The sequence below is a fragment of the Leptodactylus fuscus genome, chromosome 4, assembly GCF_031893055.1.
Source record: "Leptodactylus fuscus isolate aLepFus1 chromosome 4, aLepFus1.hap2, whole genome shotgun sequence".
In the NCBI taxonomy this organism is placed as follows: Eukaryota; Metazoa; Chordata; class Amphibia; order Anura; family Leptodactylidae; genus Leptodactylus; species Leptodactylus fuscus.
Genome location: NC_134268.1, coordinates 213,543,284 through 213,569,717, shown reverse-complemented (window position 1 = coordinate 213,569,717; position 26,434 = coordinate 213,543,284). Strand labels below are relative to the sequence as shown.

The 26,434-nt window shown below is 43.1% G+C and overlaps 1 protein-coding gene across 3 annotated transcripts in view; it reads left to right on the top strand.

Moving 5' to 3' along the window:
• The window catches only part of SGCE (sarcoglycan epsilon), a 49,437-nt gene that overhangs the window by 8,469 nt on the left and 14,534 nt on the right, over nt 1–26,434 (top strand). For all 3 annotated transcript variants that reach the window (XM_075271796.1, XM_075271797.1, XM_075271795.1), the window contains exons 2-6: nt 7,503–7,625; nt 8,700–8,857; nt 18,463–18,535; nt 24,067–24,265; nt 24,825–24,987. In XM_075271796.1, coding sequence (XP_075127897.1) covers nt 7,503–7,625; nt 8,700–8,857; nt 18,463–18,535; nt 24,067–24,265; nt 24,825–24,987 — 716 coding nt within the window. The remainder of the gene's footprint in view (nt 1–7,502; nt 7,626–8,699; nt 8,858–18,462; nt 18,536–24,066; nt 24,266–24,824; nt 24,988–26,434) is intronic.

The following is a 26,434-nucleotide window of genomic DNA, read 5'->3' as shown; positions in this document are numbered from 1 at the left end:
GAGAAGACCAATGGTGAGTTCAGGACACACCTTGTAACCCATCTGAAATGAATGACCCCCAACCTTAATTAAAATTGTCTCATAATCTGTATTAACCTATACCGGAGGTAAGTAACCCATAAATGATGAGATTTTTCGTGATTTACTAAATTGACCCAATGTTGTCTTCTTACCTCCTGGGTTGGTTTATCTCACCACAACACAACCAGATGTTCCTCACTTTCTTTGGTAGGTCTTAATTTTTTGACTTTTTTTTTAAGGGTATAAACTGTATCCTATCCTACTAATGTTATAAATGTTTGGATGTTTGTTCCTCAATCATGCAAAAACGGCTGAACAGATTTGAATGAAATTCGGCACATGGATAGATTGTAACCTCGATTAACACGTAGGCTACCCAGTAACACATAGGCTACCCTTTTTATCCCAGTAAATGACATGGATTCACAACTGTTATGAATTTATGTTCACATACTATATTACACTGCTCTTATCTCAGCTTCTGAGAAAGCCAGGGCTGTTATCTCTCTGTGTAAACACCCACTAACCCTCAGTGTTCCTGCATTAGCATATTATCTGATCTGCTCCAGGCAGTACAGACAAACTGACATGGGCAAACACCTTCGATCCAAATTGGCAGTCTCTCAATTTTAAACATGCCGAGAAAAAGAAAATCTAATTTGTTGCAAACAACGAGAGCTATGAAGGAAGCCAGAAGTCACAGAGTTCTCCTCGAGCGCAGATGAGGGGGGATCATCGACACCAACAACACACTCATTACATGGCGTCCCAGCAAGCTGCTGAGATGCCAGAACAATTACAGGCATGGTGCGAGGAACAAGTTCAGTGCCAGGGCAACTTGAGAGCTGCCGAAATGCCAGAGCAGGCGGATCATCAACGCCCACAACACGCTGATTATATGGCATCCCGACGAGTTGCTGAGATGCCACAACAATCACGGCCACAGCGCGAGGAATGAGTTCAGCGGCAGGCCAGCTTGACAGCTATCGAAACGCTGGATGTGGTGGATCATCAACACCAACAACACGCTCATTATATGGCATCCCACCGAGCTGTTGAGATGCCGGAACAATCACAGGCACGGTGTGAAGAACAAGTTCAGCAGCAGGACAGCTTAAGTGCTGCCAAAATGCTGGAACAGGCAAACCATCAATGGCAGCAATTTGATGAAATACGTTCATTATATGGCGTCCCAGCGAGCTATTGAGTTGCTGGAACAATCACGGGCACGGTGCGAGGAACAACTTCAGTGCCAGCCCAACTTGAGAGCTGCCGAAATGCCAGAGCAGGCGGATCATCAATGCCAACAACATGCTCATTATATGGCGTCCCAGTGACATGCTGGAACAATCACAGACACAGTGCAAGAAACAAGGTCAGCAGCAGGACAGCTTGAGAGCTGCCGAAACGCCGGAGCACGCAAGCCATTGACGGCAGCAATTGGCTAAATTTAGGCAGATCATACACGCCAACAACCTGCAGATAAAGTCGCGGGCAGAAGCTAGTCTTATATAATATATTCGTATGAATGACAATGAGGTTTTAGCCAACATTTTGATCAAATCAAGAGAGCCCACCTACCAGTGACAAGGAGACCTCTTTAGGTGGGACCCTGCACAACAAAAACTCTACACTTTGTAGGACCCTACAAGGAAGACTCCAATAAACATCTCTCATGACGGTGGTTCTTGTACGGTCACAGCCGCAACGGAGACCTTTGCCATTTACCAACAAACAGAAGAACCGAATAATTTAATTTAGAAGGAACTTTTTGTAAATAGAAAGAACAAAGGGGCTTTTGTGCTCCCGCCTACGAGATAAAGGGTATTGCTTAGGTCACGTGTAGAAACATAAAGCTCTGTCATAAAGCATCAGAGCTCCGAGCCCTGATACATGTGAAGAAAGACAGTTAAGCCATGGGCTAGACCACCACTAATTTCCAAAAACAGAAGGGTTACTGTCCCGTATTGACAACACCCAACTTACAAATCGGAGCGGGGCTGCTTCTGGACCATCCGGTGAAGGAGTCAGCTGGATCACCTAATCGGCCTATGGGTCAGACCCTCACCGATCAGCAAATTGGTCTGCAATATTTTATCTTGACTCACAGGCGACCCAATGCCATCACGGTCTCCTGAATCAGGTTGATCTGGGTAACAAAAATGTTGTACATTGAATTGTACCAATAATTTGCAGACTCGGGGCCTTGTGAATGTACCGCGTAGAGTAATTGCGAGAAGTTCATGGTTCTAAGAGATAAAGGTGTGCGGTAAAGCAGAGAATAGATGGTATAGATAGGGAAGAAACAACATGTTCTCAGACTCAAGGACAAGCGATGAATCATATAGTGTGATGACAAAAACAAGGGCAAACCGCTTTGAATTTGATGGTTTTACATAGTAGTATAGAAAAACATCTGGTCCTTGTAAGATCTTAAAATTAGGGACATCCAACACACAACAGATTCCACCAAGGCCAAGGAAAAGCCATGAGTAGACTAAGGGACCCCCCAATGATACTTGTAGAACCATCTTTACTGCAGTAGTCTTGGTTTTCTGGATGACTTTACGAGTCTCTCACCTCCTGGAGGGATTTTGGCCCACTCTTCTGTACTATGTTGCTTCTGGTCTTTGAGGTTTGTGGACATTGGTTTCTTCTTCAGCAGTTCAGGTCTAGATTTGCTGCTTTGTTCGGGATTATCGTCCTGGTACATGACCCATTTTTGCCCAAGTTTTAGCTGTTGGATAGACGGCCTCACATTTGGCTCTAGAATGCTTTGGAGGAGGATTTCATGGTCGGCCTCAATGGCACAAGGTGCCCTTTCCTTTGGCTCCAAAATAAGCCCAAGCCACGCCATCCTCTACCTCTGTGCTTGACATATGGTGTAAGGCCTTGTACATTAAGGTTGAACATCTCCACTTTGGTCTCATCTGTCCAAAGGACATTGCTTCACAAGTTTTGTGGTTTCTTCAGATGCAACTTTTGCAAACTTAAAGGGGTTGTCCCATCACAAGGATCCTATCTATACTGCTTGTTAATGTGGATTTAAGACTTTTCCCTAAATACATTGCTTCAGCAAAACTGCTTTGTTTGTCCACTATCTTACTTTATTCAATTCATTGTTGACACAGCCCTTGACTTATCTGCTCTAAAGTCAAGTGATGTATCTGCCTGCTCTCAGGGGGGAGGGAGGAGGGCTAAGTGCACGGGTGCCAGCCTGTGTTTCTAGCTATTCCTGTGTCTACATCACGTGGCCTAGCTTCCTGCTCTCAGATAGAGGAGAGGAGCTGCTTTCATTTCTGAACTCGTCTTCTGTTCTCCCAGTTATCAGGCTAGCTAATTCAATTGTGTTCATTATGGCAGAGACAGGCAGTCTCTGTATGTAACACAGAATGGAGTTGCTCCTGCCTGTACTTCATAGTCCAATATTGTGCATATAGTGTTGTTTGAGGACCTTTGATGACATCACAGGCCCTTCAGCTGCCCCATAGGATAACGCTATGTGGTGGGAGGAGCTACATGCTAATTTTGGGCAGAGCTAAATGGCAGGTTGCATGTGAAACTCTGCCCACCAAATGACGCAAGAAACCAGGAAGAAAGAAGATTTTACAGCAGTGAAGACTGGTGAGTATGTCACGTGGGAATACCCCTTTAAGCCGTGCTTCCATGTTCTTCTTAGAAACAGGTCACACGATTTCAGTTTTTTCAGACGAATTGTACTGTCATGAACATTCAAGATGCTAACTGAGTTCTGTAGAATCCTAGATGTAGCTGTTGGGTTTTTTGCAGTTTCTCCGAGCGCTGCAGAGTTTGCTCTTGGGGTGATTTTGCTGATACATCCACTCCTGGGAAGACTGTCAGCAGTTCTGAATGTTTTCCACATATGGTCTTTAGCACCGTAGAAAGATGGACCTCAAATTGTTTGGAAATGGCCTATATAACTGTTCCCTCAGTAACAATTGCCTCTCTAAGATTACTGCTAATGTCTGTCCTCCATGGCATAGTGGTAACATAGGCTTGACCGCTCCAGACCAGCAAACTGCCAAAATTCCTACTTTTATAAAGGTGGTCACACTTGTTGGTGATCAAATGGATAAGACACTGTATCTACCTTATCCCCATAGGTGTCCTATGACTACCCATCAGTTCCTTATGACTTGACAGCTCTCATTTCTCATGGGGACAAAGTGCTTCATAGAAGTCAATAAAAATCCATGTTCTAAAATAGACAACAAAATAAAAGATGGCGTCTAGAGATGAGCGAACACTAAAATGTTCGAGGTTCGAAATTCGATTCGAACAGCCGCTCACTGTTCGAGTGTTCGAATGGGTTTCGAACCCCATTATAGTCTATGGGGAACATAAACTCGTTAAGGGGGAAACCCAAATTCGTGTCTGGAGGGTCACCAAGTCCACTATGACACCCCAGGAAATGATACCAACACCCTGGAATGACACTGGGACAGCAGGGGAAGCATGTCTGGGGGCATAAAAGTCACTTTATTTCATGGAAATCCCTGTCAGTTTGCGATTTTCGCAAGCTAACTTTTCCCCATAGAAATGCATTGGCCAGTGCTGATTGGCCAGAGTACGGAACTCGACCAATCAGCGCTGGCTCTGCTGGAGGAGGCGGAGTCTAAGATAGCTCCACACCAGTCTCCATTCAGGTCCGACCTTAGACTCCGCCTCCTCCGGCAGAGCCAGCGCTGATTGGCCGAAGGCTGGCCAATGCATTCCTATGCGAATGCAGACTTAGCAGTGCTGAGTCAGTTTTGCTCAACTACACATCTGATGCACACTCGGCACTGCTACATCAGATGTAGCAATCTGATGTAGCAGAGCCGAGGGTGCACTAGAACCCCTGTGCAAACTCAGTTCACGCTAATAGAATGCATTGGCCAGCGCTGATTGGCCAATGCATTCTATTAGCCCGATGAAGTAGAGCTGAATGTGTGTGCTAAGCACACACATTCAGCACTGCTTCATCAAGCCAATACAATGCATTAGCCAGTGCTGATTGGCCAGAGTACGGAATTCGGCCAATCAGCGCTGGCCAATGCATTCTATTAGCCCGATGAAGTAGAGCTGAATGTGTGTGCTAAGCACACACATTCAGCTCTACTTCATCGGGCTAATAGAATGCATTGGCCAGCGCTGATTGGCCAGAGTACGGAACTCGACCAATCAGCGCTGGCTCTGCTGGAGGAGGCGGAGTCTAAGGTCGGACCTGAATGGAGACTGGTGTGGAGCGATCTTAGACTCCGCCTCCTCCAGCAGAGCCAGCGCTGATTGGCCGAATTCCGTACTCTGGCCAATCAGCACTGGCTAATGCATTGTATTGGCGTGATGAAGCAGTGCTGAATGTGTGTGCTTAGCACACACATTCAGCTCTACTTCATCGGGCTAATAGAATGCATTGGCCAGCGCTGATTGGCCGAATTCCGTACTCTGGCCAATCAGTGCTGGCCAATGCATTCTATTAGCTTGATGAAGCAGAGTGTGCACAAGGGTTCAAGCGCACCCTCGGCTCTGATGTAGGAGAGCCGAGGGTGCACTTGAACCCTTGTGCACCCTCAGCTCTGCTACATCAGAGCCGAGGGTGCGCTTGAACCCTTGTGCACACTCTGCTTCATCAAGCTAATAGAATGCATTGGCCAGCGCTGATTGGCCAATGTATTCTATTAGCCTGATGAAGTAGAGCTGAATGTGTGTGCTAAGCACACACATTCAGCTCTACTTCATCGGGCTAATAGAATGCATTGGCCAGCGCTGATTGGCCAGAGTACGGAACTCGACCAATCAGCGCTGGCTCTGCTGGAGGAGGCGGAGTCTAAGATCGCTCCACACCAGTCTCCATTCAGGTCCGACCTTAGACTCCGCCTCCTCCAGCAGAGCCAGCGCTGATTGGCCGAATTCCGTACTCTGGCCAATCAGCACTGGCTAATGCATTGTATTGGCTTGATGAAGCAGTGCTGAATGTGTGTGCTTAGCACACACATTCAGCTCTACTTCATCGGGCTAATAGAATGCATTGGCCAATCAGCGCTGGCCAATGCATTCTATTAGCGTGAACTGAGTTTGCACAGGGGTTCTAGTGCACCCTCGGCTCTGCTACATCAGATTGCTACATCTGATGTAGCAGTGCCGAGTGTGCATCAGATGTGTAGTTGAGCAAAACTGACTCAGCACTGCTAAGTCTCTGCATTCGCATAGGAATGCATTGGCCAGCCTTCGGCCAATCAGCGCTGGCTCTGCCGGAGGAGGCGGAGTCTAAGGTCGGACCTGAATGGAGACTGGTGTGGAGCGATCTTAGACTCCGCCTCCTCCAGCAGAGCCAGCGCTGATTGGTCGAGTTCCGTACTCTGGCCAATCAGCGCTGGCCAATGCATTCTATTAGCCCGATGAAGTAGAGCTGAATGTGTGTGCTTAGCACACACATTCAGCTCTACTTCATCAGGCTAATAGAATACATTGGCCAATCAGCGCTGGCCAATGCATTCTATTAGCTTGATGAAGCAGAGTGTGCACAAGGGTTCAAGCGCACCCTCGGCTCTGATGTAGCAGAGCTGAGGGTGCACAAGGGTTCAAGTGCACCCTCGGCTCTCCTACATCAGAGCCGAGGGTGCGCTTGAACCCTTGTGCAGCCTCGGCTCTGCTACATCAGAGCCGAGGGTGCGCTTGAACCCTTGTGCACACTCTGCTTCATCAAGCTAATAGAATGCATTGGCCAGCACTGATTGGCCAGAGTACGGAATTCGGCCAATCAGCGCTGGCCAATGCATCCCTATGGGAAAAAGTTTATCTCACAAAAATCACAATTACACACCCGATAGAGCCCCAAAAAGTTATTTTTAATAACATTCCCCCCTAAATAAAGGTTATCCCTAGCTATCCCTGCCTGTACAGCTATCCCTGTCTCATAGTCACAAAGTTCACATTCTCATATGACCCGGATTTGAAATCCACTATTCGTCTAAAATGGAGGTCACCTGATTTCGGCAGCCAATGACTTTTTCCAATTTTTTTCAATGCCCCCAGTGTCGTAGTTCCTGTCCCACCTCCCCTGCGCTGTTATTGGTGCAAAAAAGGCGCCAGGGAAGGTGGGAGGGGAATCGAATTTTGGCGCACTTTACCACGTGGTGTTCGATTCGATTCGAACATGGCGAACACCCTGATATCCGATCGAACATGTGTTCGATAGAACACTGTTCGCTCATCTCTAATGGCGTCCCTTTGACTTGAAGCAAAATAGTTGCAACTAAAACTGTTTTGTGGTGTCGTGCATCTCTCTGTCCTTATAGGGTTAATAAATAACGCCCACATCCGTATCTAGCAGGATTTCACAATCTGAGTGATACTGACCAAGTTAACAGAATAATCTACTTACGTTACCTCCTCCGATGTTTCGTCAGTGTATCACCCTCTACTAACCCGCATGGAGATTACTGACCTCTGACCTCGGTGTTTCTTCTACTTTACAGTGTTCACCATCCTGTCCAAAGTGCACTCCGATCGCAACGTCTATCCGTCTTCTGGGGTCCTGTTTGTTCATGTTCTGGAAAGAGAGTACTACAAGGGAGAGTTTCCTCCTTATCCGAAACCAGGTATGGAAGCGTATGTCACTAAGATCCTGCTGATGTCTTACAGGCAATGCTACCTGGGGAAAATATGCAAAATAGATCTCTCTAGTGCCACCTATAGGTAACTACCTGTAAGTCAATGTCCGACCCTTTACAGAAAGACAACTGGCAATATCAGCTAAATCAGAGACTCCTATAACGGGGTGGCTGATATTGCCAGTTATATCTCCACACTCTTTAAAGGGTCGGACATTGGCTTAACAGGTAGCTGTCTATGGGTGGCACCAGTGTCAGATTTCGGTTCCACGGGCCACGCATGTGTTACAAAGCAAATGCAAACCTCATATTTACCTATTTAGAAAACGTCCTTATATGCTTCTCTTTTTCCCTTGATTTTGTTTAAAAAAAACAAAAAAAAAACAAAAAAAAATGTTTAAAATCAAATAAATTCATAAAATAAAATCAATATTAACTATATACAGTATATCTTTATATAGTCCCCTCCAGGGCTGCCTCATAAAAACAGGGGATGCTCCTTTATTCTCACCATAATTTCAGCTACCATTCGTCCAGTGCCGCTGCCTTTCATTACTTAGTTGGCACATGATCAGCTCCTTGGGGGTGGGACCATTGTCAGTGGTCACACCCCTGAGCAGCTTAACACAATCATTTACTTGGAAATTATTAAAAGAAAACACTATGGTCTTGTGTCCATTAAGATGCTGTAGTACTTTTGCAATATTTTTTGGAGTGCCCGCAGTTCCCTGATGTACAGGAACTAGCTAAAAAAACAAAACAAAAAGAAAACAAAACATTTTTTAAATCAAATAAATTCAATTAATATAGCATGTGATGGTAGGTAAATCCAGTGTCACCCCCATCGATGACCAGGTGATACACAGAGAATGAAGCAGGAAGCAGACGGCGCTGTTCTGTATAGTGGCCAGAACAGGTTACTGCAGCTCGGCTCCCATTTACTTGACAATGACTAGTAATAAGTAGTAGGTTTATCGCTAATCTGTAAGATACAGGACACCCTAGTGACATCTGAATAATTGCAGATTTCTTACAAATTCTCTCTTTTTGTGTTTTATTCAGGTGAATTAAGCAACGATCCCATCACATTTAACACAAATCTAATGGGTTATCCAGATCGGCCAGGATGGCTGCGGTATATTCAGAGGACGCCTTACAGCGATGGCGTGCTGTATGGGTCTCCAACATTTGAGAGTGTGGGGAAGCCAACGATTATTGAGGTACAGGTCAATTATTAGTATTATGTTCTATATTGTATTCTGTTAATATTATAGTTTATTACTTTTTTATTTTATTTGAAATTGCAGTGTGGTGATTTATATCATATAGTCTATGAAGAGGGGAGGGGGAATAGAAAAGACACCCTATATAATTGCTGCTGATACTGTGTACACTTTTAATACTACTATGTTTGTAGATAAGAGGCTACAGGTGCACAGAATGTGGCAATAAATCAATTAACCAGTTGGTAAGAGAATCCTACTCCCTCCTCCCTGCTCCATAGAGCTCTGAGTGTATGGTGGATACTGCAAATATAATGTTAACAAGTAGCGGGACTGAAGATAAGGAGCGAGTGAACAGTGTAATAATTGGAGAAGGAAACTGATCTCCTTAAAGAAATCCTATCATTGGATACCCTTTTTTTCTCCCTAACATGGAGGAATGACCTTAAGAAAGGCTATTCTTCTCCTACCTTTAGATGTCTTCTCTGCGCCGCGGTTCAGTAGAAATCCGGGTTTTCTTCGGTATGCAAATGAGTTCTCTCATAGCACTGAGGGCGGACCCCAGCGCTCAAACAGCACTGGGGGCGGTCCCCAATGCTGCAAGAGAACTCTACAGTGCCGCCTCCATCTTCTTCTGGAACGGCCTCTTCCTGTGTCTTCTTCCGTCGTGGGTTTCAATCTTCTAGGCCTCAGGCAGAGCCAACTGCTCATTCCTGGGTCACAAGAAAATGGCCACTTACACCAGCTTACTGTGTAAACAGCCACAAGAAAATGGCCTCTTACATCAGCTTACTGTGTAAGTGGCCATTTTCTTGTGGCCCGAGCATGCACAGTCGGCTCTGCCTGAGGCCTAGAAGATTGAATCCCAGGACGGAAGAAGACGTGTGAAGAGCCTGTTCCTGAATAAGATGGAGGTGGTGCTGGAGAGTTCTCTTGCAGCATTGGGGACGCCCCCAGTGCTGTTTGAGCACTGGGGACCGCCCCCAGTGCTACAAGAGAACTCATTTGCATACCGAAGAAAACCCAGATTCCTACTGAACGGCGGCGCGGAGAAGACATCTAAAGGTAGGAGAAGAAGAGCCTTTCTTAAGGCTATTCCTACGTGGTAGGGAGAAAAAAAGGGAATCCAATGATAGGATCCCTTTAATAAGATATATTACCTAGTTTGTTATATTCACCTGTACTATTAATTTATGAAAGTTGTTTATTGGGGGTGCACTTTAAATTTTTGGTCCCAGATATGAGCTATTTGTGGCCTAGCCCGATATTACGTCTTTGTGTTGAGCTATAACTAGGAATGTCACATAATAAAATCGTATTTCTCCTTCTGCAGTGTCAGTTCTGGTTTGGACATTGTTCGAGTGCGTTGTCTTAATCTATGCGTCGTGTTGCTTCACTGAGTGACTCCTGTAGATGTGAATGTTGAGCGACGGATGTTATGTGCTCAGTCTGAATTGTATTAATGAGGGTAAATGTATCCCGGGCACATCCAAATCAGACGCACGGATACATATTGTACTTTGTTCTCAATTCGCTCTACATAGAAGAACCTAAGAAACTGAATTTGGAATGAGAAAATGGTAATGCCTGTTAGATTACGAGGAGCGAGTTCATCCCTCTGTAAGGCTTTGTGTACTATGGAGGGACAGGAAATTTTCCAAAATTTATTATGGGTCGATTCGATTCAGTCTCAGTAAATCCAGTCTGGATCACAAGTTCCCAGATTGAACCGTAAAGCCCAAAACAGGGTGATTTGTCAATGACATTTCCCTGCAAAAATGAGAGTGGCCTTTTCTAGGGGTGTGGACAAAATATCTTCAGATCCCATATACTATTGGACCCCAGATTACTACTGGTTACATAAAATAAACACCTAACAATGGGATATGCAAGGCGGCCATTCTACTGCTTGAGTCACTGTTGCCATTATTCTCAATGGGTTGCTTTTCTCTCATTGTATACTTACTAGTGAAGCTTAGTCACAGAAAAACCTTCCATTGAGAATAATGAAGGCGGTGGCTCAAGCAGTGGCTGTCTTGTATATATCATTATTAGGTGTAATCCTTAGTCTAAGGCCTGGGGAAAAAAATATATAGAATAACGTATAAATAGATGGAGGGATACCCAGATAGCCTCCTCATTAATATATAGTGCACTGAGGTGAGGTCACAGGGTAGAGAGTAGTAGTAGTAGAGACAATACAATAGGCGCCAACCTTCTAGTAGTGTCCAAACAATAGTACTAGCCTTCTAGTAGTGTATATACAGTAGTACCAGCCTTCTAGTAGTGTATATACAGTAGTACCAGCCTTCTAGTAGTGTATATACAGTAGTGCCAGCCTTCTAGTAGTGATCATACAATAGCGCCAGCCTTCTAGTAGTGTATATATAGTAGTGCCAGCCTTCTAGTAGTGATCATACAATAGTACCAGCCTTCTAGTAGTGATCATACAATAGTACCAGCCTTCTAGTAGTGTCCATACAATAGTACTAGCCTTCTAGTAGTGTATATACAGTAGTACCAGCCTTCTAGTAGTGTATATACAGTAGTGCCAGCCTTCTAGTAGTGATCATACAATAGCGCCAGCCTTCTAGTAGTGTCCATACAATAGTACTAGCCTTCTAGTAGTGTCCATACAATAGTACTAGCCTTCTAGTAGTGTATATACAGTAGTGCCAGCCTTCTAGTAGTGATCATACAATAGCGCCAGCCTTCTAGTAGTGTATATACAATAGCGCCAGCCTTCTAGTAGTGTCCATACAATAGTACTAGCCTTCTAGTAGTGTCCATACAATACTGTCAGCCTTCTAGTAGTGATCATACAATAGTACCAGCCTTCTAGTAGTGTCCATACAATAGTACCAGCCTTCTAGTAGTGTCCATACAATAGTACTAGCCTTCTAGTAGTGTATATACAGTAGTACCAGCCTTCTAGTAGTGTATATACAGTAGTGCCAGCCTTCTAGTAGTGATCATACAATAGCGCCAGCCTTCTAGTAGTGTCCATACAATAGTACTAGCCTTCTAGTAGTGTCCATACAATAGTACTAGCCTTCTAGTAGTGTATATACAGTAGTACCAGCCTTCTAGTAGTGTATATACAGTAGTGCCAGCCTTCTAGTAGTGATCATACAATATCGCCAGCCTTCTAGTAGTGTCCATACAATAGTACTAGCCTTCTAGTAGTGTCCATACAATACTGTCAGCCTTCTAGTAGTGTATATACAATAGCACCAGCCTTCTAGTAGTGTATATACAATAGTACCATAATAATAATAATAATAATAAATTTTATTTATATAGCGCCAACATATTCTGCAGCGCTGTACAATTTGTAGGGTTCAAATCCAGACAGAAAGATACATTACAAAGAAAGTCATTTCACACAATGGGACTGAGGGCCCTGCTCGCCAGAGCTTACAATCTATAAGGTAGAGGGGGTGACACAAGAGGTAGCAGGGGCGGCATTGCTTATGCAGAGGTCAGACACTTTTGTAATAGAGGTGACTGTCATTACACAAACATAAGACTTTATGAGCAGTCGACAGTCGTGTCCTGTAACATGTGGATGGAGCTTGGACAGATAAAGTTATCCTTAGATGACATCATATCATGTGGGGAAGTGTGGGAGCGGAGACAGAGGAGGGTTAAGGGTTTACGTTAGACACTGTGATAGGCCTTTCTGTGTAGTAGTGTATATACAATAGTACCAGCCTTCTAGTAGTGTCCATACAATAGTGCCAGCCATCTAGTAGTAATCATAAAATAATACTAGTCTTATAGTAGTGTCCATACAATAGTACCAGCCTTCTGGCAGTGACCATACAATAGTATCAGCCTTCTAGTAGTGACCATAAAATAGTACTAGCCTTATAGTAGTGTCCATACAATAGTACCAGCCTTCTGGCAGTGACCATACAATAGTACCAGCCTTCTAGTAGTGTCCATACAATAGTGCCAGCCATCTAGTAGTAATCATAAAATAATACTAGTCTTATAGTAGTGTCCATACAATAGTATCAGCCTTCTAGTAGTGACCATAAAATAGTACTAGCCTTATAGTAGTGTCCATACAATAGTACCAGCCTTCTGGCAGTGACCATACAATAGTGCCAGCCTTATAGTAGTGTCCATACAATAGCGCCAGCCTTCTAGTAGTGATCATACAATAGTACCAGCCTTCTAGTAGTGTCTGTACAATAGTGCAAGTCTTCTACTAGTGTATATACAATAGCACCAGCCTTCTAGTAGTGTATATACAATAGTACCAGCCTTCTACTAGTGTATATACAATAGCACCAGCCTTCTAGTAGTGTATATACAATAGTACCAGCCTTCTAGTAGTGTATATACAATAGTACCAGCCTTCTAGTAGTGTATATACAATAGTACCAGCCTTCTAGTAGTGTCTGTACAATGATACTAGTCTTCTAGTAGTGATCATACAATAGTACTAGCCTTCTAGTAGTGTCCATACAATACTGTAAGCCTTCTAGTAGTGTATATACAATAGTGCCAGACTTCTAGTAGTGTCCATACAATAGTGCAAGTCTTCTACTAGTGTATATACAATAGCACCAGCCTTCTAGTAGTGTCCATACAATAGTACCAGCCTTCTAGTAGTGTATATACAATAGTACCAGCCTTCTAGTAGTGTATATACAATAGTACCAGCCTTCTAGTAGTGTCCATACAATAGTATCAGCCTTCTAGTAGTGATCATAAAATAGTACTAGCCTTATAGTAGTGTCCATACAATAGTATCAGCCTTCTGGCAGTGACCATACAATAGTACTAGCCTTCTAGTAGTGTATATACAATAGTACCAGCCTTCTAGTAGTGTCTGTACAATAGTACCAGCGTTCTAGTAGTGTCCATACAATAGTACCAGCCTTCTAGTAGTGTCCATACAATAGTATCAGCCTTCTAGTAGTGACCATACAATAGTACCAGCCTTCTAGTAGTGTATATACAATAGTACCAGCCTTCTAGTAGTGATCATAAAATAGTACTAGCCTTATAGTAGTGTCCATACAATAGTACCAGCCTTCTGGCAGTGACCATACAATAGTGCCAGCCTTATAGTAGTGTCCATACAATAGTGCCAGCCTTCTAGTAGTGTCCATACAATAGTACCAGCCTTCTAGTAGTGTCTGTACAATGGTACTAGTCTTCTAGTAGTGATCATACAATAGTACTAGCCTTCTAGTAGTGTCCATACAATAGTATCAGCCTTCTAGTAGTGTATATACAATAGTGCCAGACGTTTAGTAGTGTCCATACAATAGTGCAAGTCTTCTACTAGTGTATATACAATAGCATCAGCCTTCTAGTAGTGTATATACAATAGTACCAGCCTTCTAGTAGTGTCCATACAATAGTACCAGCCTTCTAGTAGTGTCCATACAATAGTATCAGCCTTCTAGTAGTGACCATACAATAGTACTAGCCTTCTAGTAGTGACCATACAATAGTACTAGCCTTCTAGTAGTGTATATACAATAGTACCAGCCCTCTAGTGGTGTCCATACAATAGTACTAGCCTTCTAGTGATGTCCATACACTAGTACTAGCCTTCTAGTACTGTCCATACAATAGTACTAGCCTTCTAGTAGTGACCATACAATAGTATTAGCCTTCTAGTAGTGTATATACAATAGTACCAGCCCTCTAGTAGTGTTCATACAATAGTGCCAGCTTTGTAGTAGTGATCATATAATAGTACCAGTCTTCTAGTAGTGATCATAAAATAGTACCAGTCTTCTAGTAGTGATCATATAATAGTACCAGTCTTCTAGTAGTGTCCATACAATAGTACTAGCCTTCTAGTAGTGTCCATACAATACTGTCAGCCTTCTAGTAGTGTATATACAATAGTGCCAGACTTCTAGTAGTGTCCATACAATAGTGCAAGTCTTCTAGTAGTGTATATACAATAGCACCAGCCTTCTAGTAGTGTATATACAATAGTACCAGCCTTCTAGTAGTGTATATACAATAGTACCAGCCTTCTAGTAGTGTATATACAATAGTACCAGCCTTCTAGTAGTGACCATACAATAGTACCAGCCTTCTAGTAGTCTGTACAATAGTGCCAGCTTTGTAGTAGTGATCATATAATAGTACCAGCCTTCTAGTAGTGACCATACAATAGTGCCAGCTTTGTAGTAGTGATCATATAATAGTACCAGTCTTCTAGTAGTGTCTGTACAATAGTGCCAGTCTTCTAGTAGTGACCATACAATAGTGCCAGCTTTGTAGTAGTGATCATATAATAGTACCAGTCTTCTAGTAGTGTCTGTACAATAGTGCCAGTCTTCTAGTAGTGACCATATAATAGTACCAGCCATGCCAAAAACCTTATAACAGTTCTAACTATGCAGCAAGTGTCCGTCATACCGTTATCCATACAGTAATACCAGCTATACATAGTAGTGCTCATGTTAGTGCCCATATAATAGTGTCAGATATAGACATTACTAGGGTACAACCCCCCTTGTATATTGGACTATCCTATTTTGTATACGTCATGACGTTTTGTCTCATTAGATTCTTGCTACGTGTTCTATGTGGAAGAAGAGAATCTGCTAATTATAATCTGACCTACTTCAGTTGCCGGGAGATGCTCATTATTTTGCTTGTCTCTCCCTTGGATCGGCAGAATATTGTTGTAGATTATAATTAGTGATGTTTTTACTTCCATCGTGCCATTGGCAAAAAAGCGGAATCAGAGTCACAGACAAATCATTCTGGGCTTTACATGCTGGAAATTGTAGGAAAATAACTGTACAACAACACAGACTACTGCCAAATACTGAATGCTTCCTTCATACCGTATCATTTGTCAGTATTTATATACACATTAACCTCTAACCCTCCAGAGCCTTCTTACAATTATGTATTTTTATTATCCACTAACAGGAGGACTCGGCTTCACACGGGTATATTTCATTTTTTGTTTGTGTAGTGGCCCTATAAGAATTGCCCAGGTTTTGCAATCGTGTATACTGTATGTCGTTTGTGTGTGTGTCTCTGCCCGCGACTTCGTCTGTGGGTTGTTGGCGTCGATGATCTGCCTATATTCAGCAAATTGCTGCAGTCGATGGTTTGCCTGCTCCAGCGTTTCAGCAGCTCTTAAGCTGTCCTGCTGCTGAACTTGTTCCTCTTGCCATGCCTGTGATTGTTCCGGCATCTCAGCAGCTCGCTGGGACGCCATATAATGAGCGTGATGTTGGCGTTGATGATCCGCCTGCTGCGGCATTTTGTCAGCTCTCAAGCTGGCCTGCTGCTGAACTCATTCATCACGCTGTGCCTGTGATTGTTCCAGCATCTCAGCAGCTCGCTGGGACTCCATATAATGAGCGTGTTGTTGGTGCCGATGATCCCTGTCAGCTCTGCTTGAGGAGAACTCTGTGACTTCTGGCTCCTTCATAGCTCTCGTTGTTTTAGAATTTTGCAAATTAGAATTTCTTTTTCCCGGCATGCTTAAAAGTAGAAAATTACCAATGTGGATTAAAGGTGTTTTCCCATGTCAATGTGTGAGCATGTTGCTTGTCGACAGATCAGATAATATGCAAATGCATGTACACAAACAACTGAGGGTTAGTGTGTGTTTACATGTAGAGATAACAGCCCTAGCTTTATCAGAAGCTGAGATAAGAGCAGTGTAATATAGTATGTGAACATAAATTCATAACAGTCGTGAAGCCATGTCATTTACCAAGATAAAAAGTAGCCTATGTTTTAATCGAGGTTACAAACTATCTGTGTGCCAAATTTCATTCAAAACCATTCAGCCATTTTTGCATGACACACAAACATCCAAACTTTCACATTTATAATAATAGTAGGATACTTTTTTGCCTTATTTTTATTTCTCTGTTCACATAGCTATACCAGGGCTTGTTTTTTGTGGGACACATTCTACTTCCTAATGGCATCGTTTAATATTCCATACAATACACTAGGAAGCTGGAAATATATTATGAATGGAGTGGAATTGGTAATAAAACACAGTTGTGAAATTTTGTTCTGGGCTTTGTTTTTGTGGTGCGGTAAAAATGACGTGTTGCTTTTATTCTACGGGTCGATATGCTTTTTTTTTTTTTTTTTTTTACTACTGTAACAAAGATTGAAAAGCTTGGAAGTTTTTTTTCTTTGCATCCCCATATTGTGACATCCGCACCTTTTTTCTAGTTCCATCTCCGGAGTTGTGTAAGGACTGTTTTTTTGTGGGGCAAGTCGTAGTTTTTCTGGATACCATTTTGGGCAATGTATTAAGATTTGATTAACCTATAGTTTGGCAACTTGAACATTTTTTTTTTTTTGTGACCATTTTGGTGTGTAGGATAAGTAGTTTATTTTTAGCCCTCCTAGTGGGTTTGAACATGCGATCATTAGATTACTTATACAGTTGAGGTTGTGCACTTTTTTACAGTCTTTATTTTATTATTATAAGGGTCTCTCGATGATAAGAGGTAGGTGTACTGAGGTAAGCAATGAAGACGCCAACTTCACCCTTCAAATAGTTGATCGGTATGTGCGTCGAGAGTTGGATCACCCACCCATTGGGGACTGGTGACCTATTTTAAGGACAGGCCATCAATATCTTTAGGGTAAGTTCACACGGAGATTTTTGGTCAGGATTTTGAGGCCGTATCTGCCTCAAAATCCTCACCAAAAAGACGTCTCCCACTGAAATCAATAGGAGCTGCTCAGGAGTTTTTTTTCTGGGAGCCGTTTCTTCCGGCTCCCGGAAAAAAGAAGCGAGATGCTCATTCTTCAGGCCGAGTTGCCTTGCGATTTGGCCTGAAGACATACCCTCCTCTGGACTAGGCCCATTCATTGGGCCTAATCCGGAGCGGAGTGCGTGGCTGGATGCTGGTGCAGAGCACTGGCTTTCAGTTGCAGCTACCCGGTTTTTGGACCGGAACCTGAGGCGGCCTCCGGTTCTTACCCTCATGATATCTGGAGCCAGAAAAAGTAGCTACCTCCCACAAGATTAGGCAACGCTGGCCATGATTGGTGGCCTTACAGACTCCTTCCTGTTGGTCCAATAGACTATGAAGGATTGAATCTGTAACGTGGTTGATCAGAACAGGATTGAGATGACCCACCAGAGTTCCAGAGAATCCACCAGTGGACCCAGGCTCTATAACACCACATTAATGGCCCCAGGGGTCCAACAGAAGACGACTCAATTTGGAGCCTCCTAGGGGTTAATGGAAGGGAACCCAAAGTCATTTTATCTTGTGGGTTGAAGGAGCTTCAGTCTGACACATGATGAGAGGTGTTCTTGTCCCAATAGAAGCTGCTCTCTACCCTTAGCTAATAATTTACCTGGCAGATCTGCTTGTTCTGATAGACTTCTATGTATTAGCACAAGCCCAACACCAGCAAAGCAGAGAGTGGAATCATTTCTATTACAGCAGGTAGAGATCGATTATAAACTAGGACACTGGACGGGGGAGAGAAAAGAGAGTCTAATAATTTGTCATGTATACATAGAGCCCAGTGATGTCATCAATCATCTGTCACTATATTGCTATTATTGCTTTTCAATGTGAATTTTTTATATATTGTCCCAATTTTTTTTTCTGTAGATAACCGCCTACAATAGAAGAACGTTTGAGACGGCGAGGCATAATCTTATCATCAATATCATGACAGGGGAGGGTAAGTTAACGCTAATATAGCTTTACTAAGTATGAAGGGACATAGGCGCCAAAAGGTCTATGCAGTGTCCCATCAGGCAGGAGGTATCAGTCTATTCAAGACCATATCTCAGATGAAGGGGTAAAGGCAAACTGGGATTTATAACAGTGGCCGCACATGACCGCTAAGGCCAATCAGCGGCCTAAGGAAATGACACGGGATGTCACAGATGACGTTTGTGATTGACGACCAGTTCCATTCCTTAGGTCACTGGGGCCACTGTTATAAATGCAAACCACGACATATTGTCAGCTTTGGTACTACAAATCCCAGGACAGAATAATTGTACAGGACTGACTTATAAACTAAGGCAAATTAAACATGATTAAAAAGTAAACTTCTTATCTATCACATACCTGCTGTCCTGTGTCTGTGCAGGTCAGTTACTGAAGTACTATATGACTTATAGAAGACAGCAGCCAGAGGTCATAGAGGGGAGACATCAGCAGACTGGGGGTTTCAGACAGATGACAGCAAGTGTACCAAGATAAGAGACTGACTATACGTCTGTTTTGTTAATAGAACTGATGTTTTCAGGTCTCAGTTGATACTACTTGGCCAAAGTATCTGCATCTAGTTTATCTAGTTTGCTGGGTGCTGATGTCAGTCCTGATCAGAAGCTCCGTCACAAGTGCCTTGGGTTGCATACTTAGCTGTGTGAACGAGGTCTTAGTTAAACAGGTCAACAGATATACCTTATATAATAAAAATATAGATATATATGAAAGAAATAGATAGATAGATAGATAGATAGATAGATAGATAGATAGATAGATAGATAGATAGGAGATAGATAGATAGATAGATAGATAGATAGATAGAGTCCTATGAAAAAGTTTGGGCACCCCTATTAATCTTAATCATTTTTGGTTCTAAATATTTTGGTGTTTGCAACAGCCATTTCAGTTTGATATATCTAATAACTGATGGACACAGTAATATTTCAGGATTGAAATGAGGTTTATTGTACTAACAGAAAATGCGCAATATGCATTAAACCAAAATTTGACCGGTGCAAAAATATGGGCACCTCAACAGAAAAGTGACATTAATATTTAGTACATCCTCCTTTTGCAAAGATAACAGCCTCTAGTCGCTTCCTGTAGCTTTTAATCAGTTCCTGGATCCTGGATGAAGGTATTTTGGACCATTTCTTTCTACAAAACAATTCAAGTTCAGTTAAGTTTGATGGTCACTGAGCATGGACAGCCCGCTCTCAAATGATCTGAAAACAAAGATTGTTCAACATAGTTGTTCAGGGGAAGGATACAAAACGTTGTCTCAGAGATTTAACCTGTCAGTTTCCACTGTGAGGAACATAGTAAGGAAATGGAAGAGCACAGGGACAGTTCTTGTTAAGCCCAGAAGTGGCAGGCCAAGAAAAATATCAGAAAGGCAGAGAAGAAGAATGGTGAGAACAGTCAAGGACAATCCACAGACCACCTCCAAAGAGCTGCAGCATCATCTTGCTGCAGATGGTGTCACTGTGCATCGGTAACAATACAGCGCACTTTGCACAAATAGAAGCTGTATGGGAGAGTGATGAGAAAGAAGCCGTTTCTGCACGTACGCCACAAATAGAGTTGCCTGAGGTATGAAAAAGCACATTTGGACAAGGCAGCTTCATTTTGGAAACAAAAATTGAGTTGTTTGGTTATAAAAAAAGGCGTTATGCATGGCGTCCAAAAAGAAACAGCATTCCAAGAAAAACACATGCTACCCACTGTAAAATTTGGTGGAGGTTCCATCATGCTTTGGGGCTGTGTGGCCAATGCCGGCATCGGGAATCTTGTTAAAGTTGAGGGTCGCATGGATTCCACTCAGTATCAGCAGATTCTTGAGAATAATGTTCAAGAATCAGTGACGAAGTTGAAGTTACGCCGGGGATGGATATTTCAGCAAGACAATGATCCAAAACACTGCTCCAAATCAACTCAGGCATTCATGCAGAGGAACAATTACAATGTTCTGGAATGGCCATCCCAGTCCCCAGACCTGAATATCATTGAACATCTGTGGGATGATTTGAAGCGGGCTGTCCATGCTCGGCGACCATCTAACTTAACTGAACTTGAATTGTTTGTCCAAAATCCCTTCATCCAGGATCCAGGAACTGATTAAAAGCTACAGGAAGCGACTAGAGGCTGTTATCTTTGCAAAAGGAGGATCTACTAAATATTAATGTCACTTTTCTGTTGAGGTGCCCATACTTTTGCACCGGTCAAATTTTGGTTTAATGCATATTGCACATTTTCTGTTAGTACAATAAACCTCATTTCAATCCTGAAATATTACTGTGTCCATCAGTTATTAGATATATCAAACTGAAATGGCTGTTGCAAATACCAAAATATTTAGAACTAAAAATGATTAAGATTAATAGGGGTGCCCAAACTTTTTCATAGGACTGTAGACAGCTAAAGTCAGACAGCCTTGATGCACCCCATGCATATACTCTATCTACAGTGTGTGGCCATCTTAGGGGGTTTTCTAGTTTCTGCTATTAATTTGATGTTAATTTTTGTAAAATTTTTGGTCCAATAACAAATGCTCATCGATCTCTGTCCTGGCCATGTGTTGGACCGATAGTCACGCCTTGATACAAGAGACACTACAGCCAAAGAGTACCATAGAATGATCAAGCAGAAAATCTTGAAAAATTGGTACAGAAAGTATACTGGAAAATTGTATACCCCCTTACCCCCAGTTGGTCAACAAAAGTTTGTATCCATAAAAACTATATGTCATCCTGCAAAAAACAAGCCCTTATAAAGCTATATCAATGGAAAAGTTAAAAATGTAGCGACACCAAAACACATTTGTTTAGGGGAACTTTTCGGGTTGACAAAGATCTTTTTATTGTGAAAAATCATTAAAATTTCACACAAAAAAAAACAATATGAAAGTGTTACCGGTGTGATTGTTACAACCCGTAGAATAAAGACAACAAACCACACGGCCAATGATGGAAAAATCCAATTTTTTAAAATCATTTTTCCCCAAAATGAATTCAAATAATTCACTGTTTTATGTGTAGTAACATGACATGATTCCTATGAAAAATACAACTTGTCCCAAAAAATACGAGATCTCCTACAACCCAATTTCCAATGGGTTAATCTAACATGAATGTGATTGTTGGAGATGAAATTCAAGGCCTTAGAAAGGAGAAAGCACACACAATCTTATTATTTCCAAGACTATTCACCCTCTAAGGCTGAGGCCCCACGTTGCGGATATGCAGCTTTTTTTGTTGCACATTTTGTTGAAATTTTTTTTAGCAAAAAAAAAAAACCATTGGGAGGAAGGAATAAAAAAAGATGCAGTGATCACCTGCCACCAGTCCTGCGTTCCAGCACCGGGCCTCCATTCTATTTTGTAGCCACAATGAGTGGAAGTGAAACGGTTCAGGTGATCGCTGCAGCCTCAGCGGTCACATATTAGCGGTGACATCACTGATACCCAACATGTGACCACTAAGGCCAGTGAGGTCACAGAGGTCTCCTGAGCTTCACTTCTGGCCCAGTCACTGAGGGTATGTAACGCAATTGTGAACCCAGAGCTGCAATGAAGGACCGAGCTTCGATAACGATCCCTTGTTTTTCTTAATTTTAGCCCATCCCCACTGGGTTTTTTTTTTTTTATAAATTCTTTATTTATAAACACAGATACAGTAGAAACCGAGCAAACTGTAAAAAACAGGCAAACGATTGTCATAACAACAAAGGGCCCCTGGGACCCAGGAACCGAACAAGACAAGAAATGCGGAGACGGGCCGCCACAACAATCAATGGGCGAACAAACAAGACCAAGGGAAGGGGGAGGCGGAGCAAACAGAAGGAGAGGGGGGGCGTGAAAGAAAAAAGGAAGGGAAAGGGACAAAAGGGAGAGGAGGGGAGCAGGAGGAAGGGGGGGGGGGCCCAAGCCCAGGACCAGGTCTCAATCCCGTCCCAAGGTGTCTCTATAAAGTTGGGATCCCTGAAACAAGATCCACGGGGTCCAAGCCCTCAGAAAGGACTCATGTTTGTCTCGAAGAGACGCCGTGAGGTCCTCCACCTTACGGATCCTGTGTCGCAGAGACGGGGGGTTAGGAGACTTCCAGAGGGCCGGAATACACGCTCTGGCCGCGTTGATCAGGTGGCGAATCGCCGACCGGCGGTAGGCCCGTCGAGGAATGTTGGAGAGATGTAAAAGAAAGCAAGCTGGGGTGTTGGGAAGGGAAGACTGAAAGATTTGAGAAGTCAGACGGTGAACACCGTCCCAAAAACCCCTTAAAGCCGGACAACTCCAAAAGACATGAAGGAGAGTCCCCTCCTCCGAGCCACAGCGCCAACAAAGTGGGGAGGTGGAGGGAAAAAACTTGTGCAGCAAGGCCGGGACATGGTACCACCTGGTGAGGATTTTGTAGCCCGCCTCCTGAAACTTACATGCCACCGAGCTTTTGTGGGCGAGCTCCAAAATCCTGACACAGTCCGCGTCCGAAAAGGAGAGACAGAGATCTGCCTCCCACTTGGCCAGGAAGGGAGGTCTATGACCCGAAGGAGGGGAGACTAAGAGCGAATAGAGCTCCGAAAGAGAATGGCGTAAGAGACCAGAACCAGAACAGGCCTTCTCAAAAACCGTGAGAGGTCTGTCAAAGGCGACCGGATCCGACAGCGAGGAAAGGAAGTGGGAGAGCTGCAGTCTCCTCCAAGGACCAAGGGGTGGAAGGTCCTGAGCGGCGCGAAGACTCTCGAGAGGCCGAACCTTCCCGGAAGTGCGTTTCCTGTATAAACGCCACCGTGGACCTCTTGCTCCACAGCAAACGCAAGAGAGAGGACCGTTTTTCGGGTGTATTAAGCCCGTTAGCATTAATGGAGGAGAAGGTCAGGGAATCCATGTTCCGGGGCCTGGGACCCACCCCGGGGGGACGAGGGGGGAGAGGAGGGTGAGGAAAAACAAGAAGAAAGGGAGGGGAGAGGGAAGGTCAGGGACCCCACTGGGTTTTATCACTTTGTGTGATCAGAAAATTTGTCAGTGATATTTGGCACATCCATACTTGCCAACAGTCTCAAGAATGTCTAGAGTTTTCCAACCCAATCTTGTCCAATTGGGCTTCTCCTGAATAGAAAAGGGGAGTGGCTTACTAAAACTCTGCCCACTGGTCCTGATGGGTTTTGGGACCTGCCTGGAGGGGGGATCAAAATTCCCTGGTTTTAGCAAAGTAAATCCTGCTCACCGTGCACATCATATGCACAAATATTGGGTGCACTGTTGGTGCACCCATTATCTGGTGCGCTGGTCCGACACTGGTGCATAGTCTGTAACCTAGAGATGTTGCATTATACACCATGCCCAGGTCGCACAGTGATTGGTAGCTCCCCCTGTATTCCTGGGTGTAGGGACAAGTCTGTCAGTCAGCCTGTGTGGGCGGAGTCATCAGGACATAGTGTGATGCGTACTCTGAGATGGCTGTGATGTCACTTCCATGTGTTTCTCTATTCTGAGAACAGATTTCCCACTTCCATACCAAGCCGAGTTCTTCATTAAAAACATGAACGTAGAAGAAATGTTGGCCAGTGAAATTCTGGGAGATTTTCTTGGAGCCGTGAAAAACGTCTGGCAACCGGATCGTCTCAATGCCATTAATATCACGTCGGCTCTGGACCGGGGAGGCAGAGTACCCCTACCCATCAATGATATGAAGGAAGGGTGAGTACATTATAGGCTGATGTCAGTCTCAGGATTACAATATAAGATAACACCTCAAGAGATAACCTATGGCAGAACTATTGTTATTGTGGCTGCTTTTTCTGGAAACAGTGCCACATCTGTCTACAGGTTGTACGCGGTACTGCAGCTCAGTTCCCTTTTCTCTAGTGAAGCTGAGCTGCAATAACACATGACAGGTGCGGAGCCTTGTCTGGATTAAACCAAATTCACGGACGCAAAATACAATATACAATCCTAACTCTCATTGAAATGAATGGGATCTTTTTGCGAGCGCAATCTGCTCACACATGTATACGTGCCAGATTGCGCTCCACTTTCCTCCGTGTGAACTCACCCTTAGTGTTCAAAGTGGGCACTGGTTAGATTGGAAATCATCAGGCCAAGCCTTAAACAATCCCAAAAGAGAATGGTAGGAGATTTCAGCTCTGAAGCTGACAGAATTATAATTTCAGCTCTGGACTATGATACATTTTTAATATACAAATTCTAAAATTAAGAACAAGGATGATCAATAAATTCAATCTGTTTTATCTTCCAGGGTCTATGTTATGGTTGGAGCAGATGTCCCGTTTTCATCATGTCTGCGTGAAGTCGAAAACCCGCAGAACCAGCTGAGGTGCAGCCAAGAGATGGAACCTGCCATAAGTTGTGATAAAAAGTTTCGGGCACAATTCCATATAGACTGGTGTAAGATCTCACTGGTAAGGTGACACTGAAAGCGAATACCGTATATACTCAAGTATAAGCCGACCTGAGTATAAGTCGAGGCCTCTAATTTTACCACAAAAAACTGGGAAAACTTATTGACTCGAGTATAAGCCGAGGGGGGGGGGGGGGGGGGGAATGCAGCAGCTACTGGAAAACTTCAAAAATTTAAATGGTCAGGGGTTTTGGGTGCAGTAGGTGCTGGGGAAGGGGAGGGGGTGTTTTGGTTGTCTTTCTGCCCCTTCCCCGAGCTTGAGGACTGGGTTTTTTCCCCCCACTTGGAATTCAGTCTGGCTGTATATAGGGGATCTGCAGTGCTCCTATTAACCCCTTCCTGACAGAACAGGAGCACTGCAGATCCCCTATATTCGGTAGACCGGGCACTGTCAGGCACAGGGATACCTAATGTGTTTGTGTGTCACAGGAATTTTCTACTTTTATATGTATTCTAGGGAAAGGAGGGATTTACAACTTTTATTAAAAAACTGTGCTGAAAAATTCGGCTTATACTCGAGTATATACGGTATACTAGCATTAGAAGGAAAATTACAGGAAAATGCGCTCACGGTTTACCCTACCCTCATTGGTACTAGAGATGAGCAAGTAGTATTCGATCGAATACCTCGCTGCCATAGGAATGCGTGTAAGCGGCCGATCACCAAGGGGTTAAGCGCATTGAATATACGATGCGCTTAACCCCTTGGTGTTCAGCCGCTTACACGCATTCCTATGGCAGCGAGGTATTCGATTGAATACTACTCGCTCATCTCTAATTGGTATCTTGGCGGGTTCTCCCAAGTACCCCCGTCCCATATAGGCTAAAGATATAGGGGTATCATGCACAGCTACAACCAGGGTTGTAGGCCAAACCATCAACTGTGATTCCTGCTCTGAATTGGCAGATGTTGGGTCTTTTAAAAAAAACAGTTTACAATAATATCTAAAAAATTTAAAAGAAAAAAGTTCAAATCTCCCATTTCTCTAGATCAGATAAATATAAACAAAATAAAAAATACACATAAATACCCGAGCTACAAATTTATAAAAATATTTTTCCCATACGGTGAAAAAATAAAATTTTAATTAAAAAATAAATTTAAATAAAAAAAAAATTTAAATATAAAAAAATTTAAGTTTAACTGTTTCGGCTCGCCAAAAATGTATAATAAAAAAGCAATCAAAATATCATATAAATAAAAAGTACAAGAAAATATTAAAAATATTGAAAATAAAATATTTTTTAATTTAAAAAATTTGAATAAATTTTTTTTTCTCGCAAAGTATTGGATTTTTTTTAAAGATATTAAAACATAATAAAGGCTATATAAATTTGGTATTACCATTATCCTAATAACCTGCAGAATACAGGCGACATGTCATTTTGGCTGCATCATGAACGCTGTAAAAATAAAACCAAAAAGAAAGTCACGCAAATGCAGTTTT